Source organism: Lactuca sativa, chromosome 4 (genome assembly GCF_002870075.4).
Source record: "Lactuca sativa cultivar Salinas chromosome 4, Lsat_Salinas_v11, whole genome shotgun sequence".
Taxonomy (NCBI): domain Eukaryota; kingdom Viridiplantae; phylum Streptophyta; class Magnoliopsida; order Asterales; family Asteraceae; genus Lactuca; species Lactuca sativa.
In genome coordinates this window covers 203,338,975-203,346,180 of record NC_056626.2, presented here as the reverse complement: position 1 = coordinate 203,346,180, position 7,206 = coordinate 203,338,975, and the positions used below count along the sequence as shown (strand labels likewise).

At 32.4% G+C, this 7,206-nt stretch overlaps 1 protein-coding gene across 2 annotated transcripts; it reads left to right on the top strand.

Annotated features, from left to right (window-relative positions):
- The first annotated feature begins 2,084 nt into the window (after window positions 1-2,084).
- Window positions 2,085-6,718, top strand: LOC111894878 (formin-like protein 20). Of its 2 annotated transcripts, none has more exons than XM_052770523.1 (17): window positions 2,085-2,398; window positions 2,898-2,996; window positions 3,090-3,131; window positions 3,216-3,296; window positions 3,393-3,477; window positions 3,574-4,063; window positions 4,306-4,405; window positions 4,497-4,601; window positions 4,699-4,740; window positions 4,834-4,914; window positions 4,999-5,131; window positions 5,218-5,312; window positions 5,387-5,458; window positions 5,551-5,667; window positions 5,775-5,843; window positions 5,943-6,018; window positions 6,275-6,718. In XM_052770523.1, the coding sequence occupies exons 2-17, from the start codon at window positions 2,913-2,915 to the stop codon at window positions 6,415-6,417; spliced, it is 1,815 nt and encodes a 604-aa protein (XP_052626483.1). In that variant the 5' UTR covers window positions 2,085-2,398; window positions 2,898-2,912; the 3' UTR covers window positions 6,418-6,718. The 2 variants fall into 2 exon arrangements, with proteins under 2 accessions (XP_052626483.1, XP_052626482.1); XM_052770522.1 differs by lacking the exon at window positions 2,085-2,398 and adding an exon at window positions 2,421-2,826.
- The last annotated feature ends 488 nt before the right edge of the window (window positions 6,719-7,206 follow it).

The window sequence follows — 7,206 nt, the reverse complement described above, 5'->3', positions numbered from 1 at the left end:
AGAAAAGGGATCAAAGTTGTCAAACCGTTAAAGTTTTGTGACAAAACTTTAAATATTAAAAGGTTCCTAAAAAGTGTAAAAATATTGATTGCAAGGACCAAAAGCGTCGAAATGGGTAAAATAGTACAAGGACCAATTCTACCAAAAAAATAACAAGTTTACTATTCCCTTTATTCGGAACTTTAATAAATTTTTATAAGGTTCTTATTTTTAAAAAGTAACTTCATTTTACTTTTTTAATCCACTTAAATTCAATCTAATCAACTATTTATTTTTTGATTTAATATTATTAATTTTTTTCTTTCTTTGTTGTTTTTGTTCTTTTTCTTTTATTTATTATATTATTTTTATTATTTAAAAAAGTTAAAAATTATATATATATATATATATATATATATATATATATATAAATATATATATATATATATATATATATATATATATATATAATTTTTAACTTTTTTAAATAATAAAAATAATATAATAAATAAAAGAAAAAAAACAAAAACAACAAAGAAAGAAAAAAATTAATAATATTAAATCAAATAGTTGATTAGATTGAATTTAAGTGGATTAAAAAGTAAAAATGAAGTAACCTTTTAAAAATAAGAAACTTCTAAAAATAAAGTATATTTATCGAAGACAAAACTGCAAAAATGGTCCCTGTGGTTAGCTGAAAATTGCCACTTTGGTCCAAAAAGATTTGGACTAGCACCACAGGTCCAAACTTTTCATTTTGTTGCGAGTTTGGTCCAGTTTTCTATTAACTTTTTCATAATGACTATTTTACCCTTGGTACTCCTTTTTCTATTTTTTTATTTTTTTAAATGTTTTTTTTTCTGATTAAAGGAAAAATAAAAAAGAATCTCTCTCTCACTTAATACTCAACAATCCAAACACCCCACCATCGATCAAGTTGTTGCTTCCTTCCTCTGTCGTCCCCATCTCTATTCACCTCCTTTCTCGTCGATGAGCATCAAAACGACACACGACATCACCATCAGTTGTCATCGCCGCCTCCCACTGTTGTTAGGGAAGTTCCAACAGCCACCACTACTACTTTGTTGTTGTTTCCGATCACTAACAACCCATTACTCCTCCTTCCTCTCCCTCTCGTTCGCTACCGGAAGAAGAGAAATGAGGCGGCTAGAGCCACCGCCACCGCCACAATCACCAAACACCCATTGCCTTATCGTCGCCATTAACTCCGACCACCACCACCTACAACTATGTTTGATTCACCCTGCTACCATCACCTTGTTTTCTCTCCCTAACTCGTGTGTTCACCCAACCTGTTATGCTATTTTCGATCTACTTAAACCTAAATGGGTCTTCGTCTTATCATGGATCTGGAAACTAGGTCTCGTCAAAATCATCTGAGGGTAAGATTAGTATGTTTATATGCTACAATTTGTTGATTTAGGGGTTCTTCCAATACACCCATTTGAGTTTTTGTGTTGTTTTCTTCTTCTGATTTTTACAGAAGCAGTCATGGAGGGCAGTTTTGACATTGGCGTATCAACGTTTGGGGGCTGTTATGATGTTTGAGTGTGGTCATCGGAGGTGGGTTTGATTGAATTCATTGTTATGATATTTCTTTGTTGTTGTATATGTTTGAGGACGAGAACGACGGAGATGATGGTGGAGAATGATGCCATGACCGGACCCGTTGATGAACAGAACTGGGTTGGGTATTGGAACTTGGGTTCGATCGACTGTGAAATACAAACGATTGGTGCTTTGGGGTAGCTTGATTTGAACTAGGATATCGTTTTATTTATTTAGAGAGATAGAGATTGGAGAGAAAAATCGAAAAATAATAGTATCTCCGGCGAGATTGAATGAACTCTGGTGAAGTTTTCTGATAAAATCTTTTAAAGAGATAATTGGGATCGAGGAGCATCAAAATGAGATCATCAATGATCCTCCAGGTCTCTGGTATAATCACAAATTAGGTTTGAGTGTTTGTGACAACACAGTAAAGTAAGGAGAGAGAGAGAGAGAGAGAGATTTATTTTTTTTATTTTTTATTTTTTTAAATCTGAAAATCAGAAAAAAAAAATTAAGAAAAAAAAAGAAAATCATATTAACAGGGGCAAATCCGTCATTTTAAAAAAAATAAGAAAAAATTGGACTAAACAATTTTTGACATACCACAGGACCAGTTTAGTCTTTATCGAAGCTTTCAAAGCAATAGCCCATAGGTATAAATAAATAATGAGATGCTCAATTCCTGGATCCGCAGACCATATCTATCTAATTAGGCGCCAAACAAAAAGAAAGATGAGAAACAATCAAACAACAGACGAAGAGGAGTACGTCGATATCGGAAAATTCATGTTTATGCTGATGAATTGCCGTTCTTCACGCTGATTGGCATCGGTCGGAGCTTTCAACGGTAACAAAAAGAAAAAAAAAAATCTTTAGCTGCGTTTTGCTTGCATCTCCTCTCCTCTCCTCTCTAATCTGTTAATCTGTATCCAGTATTTCACTTCTAAATTTCTGATTTCTGTGGAGAGATATCAAGGGAGGAGGACGATTGTCGATTGCCTGCCCTTTGGCTTCGAAATTCAAACCTCAACTACGTTTTCCCCAAATTTCCCTTTGGCTTTGTCGATTTCTCGCCCCTTTAGTTTTGGATACAATTGTCGATTGCTGTTTGCCTGCAATCGACAAATCCACAATCCGTAATATTCGCTTTTGAATTTTGATTGTTTTGTGAATTATTATTTTTTGGTTTGTGATGAATTTGATGTTTTTTGTTATTATTATGTTCCGTTTTGTTTCTTTTTCAGTTTTCAGATCATCGATCACTATACATGCATGGTATAGTTATAATTATGGCAGTATTTGTATTGTAAATTAGTTAAATAAACGCAATTTTATTGTCAACACAGGCTGCAGCTTTAGCTATGGATGAATCAATCTTATCAGATGATCAAGTAGAGAATCTTATCAAATTTTGTCCCACTAAACAAGAAATGGAGCTTCTCATGGTGAAAACATCACTTCATACTTATATTTATTTATGTAGTGAAAAAGTTGCAGTTTTCATTCATGTATTCATCTTCTTCATTGCAAGTTTTCAGAATTATAGAGGCGACAGGGAGATGCTGCACAAATGTGAACAGGTTGGTAGCCACATCATCTCCTATTTCTATCTTCTTTCAATGCAACTTTAAATTCTCATAATTTTTTACAATTTTATCTCCCAGTTCTTCATGGAGCTCATGAAGGTGCCACGTGTTGGATCAAAATTACGAGGTTGTCTGTCCAAAATTCAATTTGACATCCAGGTATCTTCTTTTATGTTACAACTCAAGTCTGCTAATTAATCACATATTTCTTTATATATTATTATTATTATCATCTCATTTTGACATTTCTTTCAGCTTTCTGATGTTAAGAAGAGTTTAAACACTGTAAATTCTGCATTTCACAATTTTGAGGATACATTAAATCAAGGAACTACAAAATGTAAGAAAATCAGCCTTAATGGTTAATTCATATCGAGTTTTATATATTTATTCAAAGAAAACCCTTCATTTTTACTTAGTATTATTATTTTTTCAGTTTCTGCAATTGGTTTCAAGTTAGACAGTCTTTTGAAACCACCACCACCACCACCACCTCCACCTCCAGGGCCACCAACTCCACCATCTCCACCACTTTACGCTGCATGCAAACCTCCACCCCCAGCCCCTCCTCTGCCACCACCAACCCATGGACCACCACCACCCCCACCCCCTCCACATCCTTCTTCGAAGCGGTCTCTACCTCCCCCATATCAGTACCTAGGACCACCAGCTCCTCCACCACCACAAAATCCGATGTGGGCACGACGGCGTCCACCACTTCCACGTAGAGGCTGTGCACCTGTACCACCACCATCACCACCACCACCACCACCACCGCTTCCACCACCACGAGGATCTACACACCCTCCTGAAATGGCTGCAGCACCTCAAAGATCTATGTTAATGCCACTCCATTGGATCAAGCTATTCAGGGCTTCACAAGGTTCCTTGTGGGAAGAATTGCAAACACCTGGAGACCTCCAAAGGTATTATTATTACATTTACACCCAAACTTTTAGATTAAATTACAGAAATGGTCCCTTTGTTCTACAAAAACCATTCTCTCCTTACGTATGGCAGTTGTTATGGTGTTGATCCCTGACCAATGAACAAATGACATTTTTTTTTTTTACTTTTTGTAAACCCTAGGGACCAATTCTGTAATTTACTCCAAAGTTTTAGATGTTGTTTTAATATGTTTTTGATTTATTATGTTGGTATTGAATAGGAGTGCAGTAGAAATTGATATGTCAGAACTTGAGGCAATGTTTTCTCTCCCACGCATAAACCCAAAGAAAGATACTTTTAAAGCTGAAAAACTCCAATTGGTAATTAATCAATTAAATAAATGACATTGTTTATAAATGCTCTTAATTTGTCTGATGAATAAGTTCAATAAAAGCCAATTTTATTTTGCAGCTACAGGCTGCAGATTTAGCTATGGATGAATCAATCTTTGAAGCTGATCAAATACAGAATCTTATCAAGTTTTGTCCTACTAAACAAGAAATGAAGCTTCTCATGGTGAAAATATTACTTCATATATTTATTTATTTATGGGATGAAAAAAAGTTGCAGTTTTTTTTATCATGTATTGATCTTCTTCATTGCAAGTTTTCAGAATTATACAGGTGACAAGGATCTGATGGAAAAATGTAATCAGGTTGGTTGCCACCTCATCGATTATTTCTATCGTTTTATACAACTTTAAATTCTCAATTTTTTATTTTTATTTATAATTTTTTTTGTCTCCTAGTTCTTGCTAAAGCTCATGAAGGCGCCACATGTCGGATCAAAATTACGAGTTTTTCGATTAAAAATTCAATTTGACACCCAGGTATCTTCTTTTATGTTATGCTAATCACATTTTTCTTTTTATATTATTATTATTATTATTATTTCATTTTGACATTTCTTTCAGCTTTCTGAGTTTAAGAAGAGTTTAAACACTGTAAATTCTGCATGTGATGAGATCAAGACTTCAGTAAAATTGAAGGAGATCATGAAAAGAATTATGTATTTAGGGAATACATTAAATCAAGAAACTGCAAGAGGTAAAAAAAAATCAGCCTTTTTGGTTAATTCATATCGAGTTTTTTTTTATACATTTATTAAAAAAAAATTTATACAAAATTTTCAGGTGATGCAGTTGGTTTCAAGTTAGACAGTTTTTTAAAACTCTCAGATACAATCTCTTCAAACAACAAAATCACTTTAATGCATTACATCTGCAAGGTACAACTCCCTTTTGCTATTTATGCAGATTTAGTACAAGTCCCTTATGCATAAAATTTTCAAGGTTTTTACAGGTTCTTGCCTCCAAATCACCTTCCCTTATAGATTTCCATTTGGATCTTGTTAGTCTTGAGTCTGCAAATAAGGTTTATTCACACTTCTCAACCTATTTTCACAAAATTGATTTTTCTTTTTTTAAAGAAATTGATAAAATGAAAGGCATTTTTTTTTCTTGCAGATACAATTTAAGTCATTAACAGAAGAAATGAATGCCATTTGTAAGGAACTGGAAAGGTTTAAAAAGGAAACATCTGCATCTGCAAATGATGTCCCTGTCTTTGAAGTTTTTCATAAGGTAAGTATACATATTACAGACATACTTTTTATGCAGTTTCTTTTCATTTTTATTATTTTTATAATTTTGTATATTATAATAATATTACTATTGTTTCCAATTGTTAGAAAGTGAATGAGATCATCAGCTTTGCTGAATCAGAAGTGGCATCTGTAACAAATTTGTTCTATGATGTGGTAAGAATCAAGATTCAAGAACAACCCTTTTGATTAAAGGGCAGATTTGGTAATTTGTATTATATAATAGAGTTGAATTAATTATTTTTTATGTTGCAGGGTGGAAATGCTAATGAAATGGCTTTATATATTAGTGAAGCATTTGGTGAAGACACTGCTTGTTCTTTTGAACATGGTAAACATACTTTTAAAAGTTTTTATTTAATAAAAAATATATATTTTTTTTAATTTTTTGTTTGTGGTGGTTGATGGTGATGAAAGAAGAAAGACACAGGAACACATTCGATATAAACTTCAAGAACATTACGAATAACTTCAAATAATATTCTATAACTATTAAACGTGTTTTATATTATATGTTGTATTTTGTAAAAAAAATATATCAAATATCATTTTTTTGAAAGTATGTTACCTTTTATTTTGCTGTGCAGTTATAGAGAGGCTTGTGAAGTTTGTGAGGGTGTTTAGAGAAGCTCATGAAGAAAACTGTAAACAGGCTGAACAAGAAAAGATAAAAGCTCAAAAAGAGATTGAAATGGAGAAGGCAATGGGCTTTAACTTAACAAAAAAATAGCCACAAAGTCAAAGGGTGTTGACCAAATAACCACAAAGTCAATGCACTATAATTACATACATACATACATATGATGTTTCAGTGTTTTTAAGGTGGTTTGAAGGAAGCTGATCTGACCTTAAAAATCCTAGTTTCACTTGACAATTTTAACAGCCTAGATTCTAGTGTCATTATTAACCATGTATATATATATATAATAACGATGTCTACATGCAAGAAATAACCATATGTACAATCATTAGAATCTTGTATCGATTATATGTGGATATATTCTGAGTACTGAATGTTTGTTAATTTTGTATACACTAATTTTTTTTTTGTCAAATGTTTAATTTAAACAAAAAGTTTCAACTTTATGTGTTTTGATGGTGAGAAGCATATGATTCGGAATGCTAAAATGTCCAATGATACGCAAGTATTAATTTGTTTACATACGCCTTTCAAATATTGAATTTAGTGCATATAGATAATGTATATACATACATTGTTTTTATGGTGTTTGTCAATTGCAAACATGAACAGTGGTGAATATGCCGTTTGACAAACATGTATAAACATTAGATGTTTTACAGACACTAGAGGGTAAAAAGTTATAATTTCCATAATTTGAAGTCCCGGACTTCTTCATTTTTTATAATGTTAGATGCATTTTTATGCATCATTTTTTGTTTATTTTACTTTTATTTTGCATACCATTCTCTATATATTTTCCACATTCTTTATTAATAATTTGGACAGCTTGTGCTTAATTGAAGAATACCCGTATTGCTCATATTTGATGTATTTTTC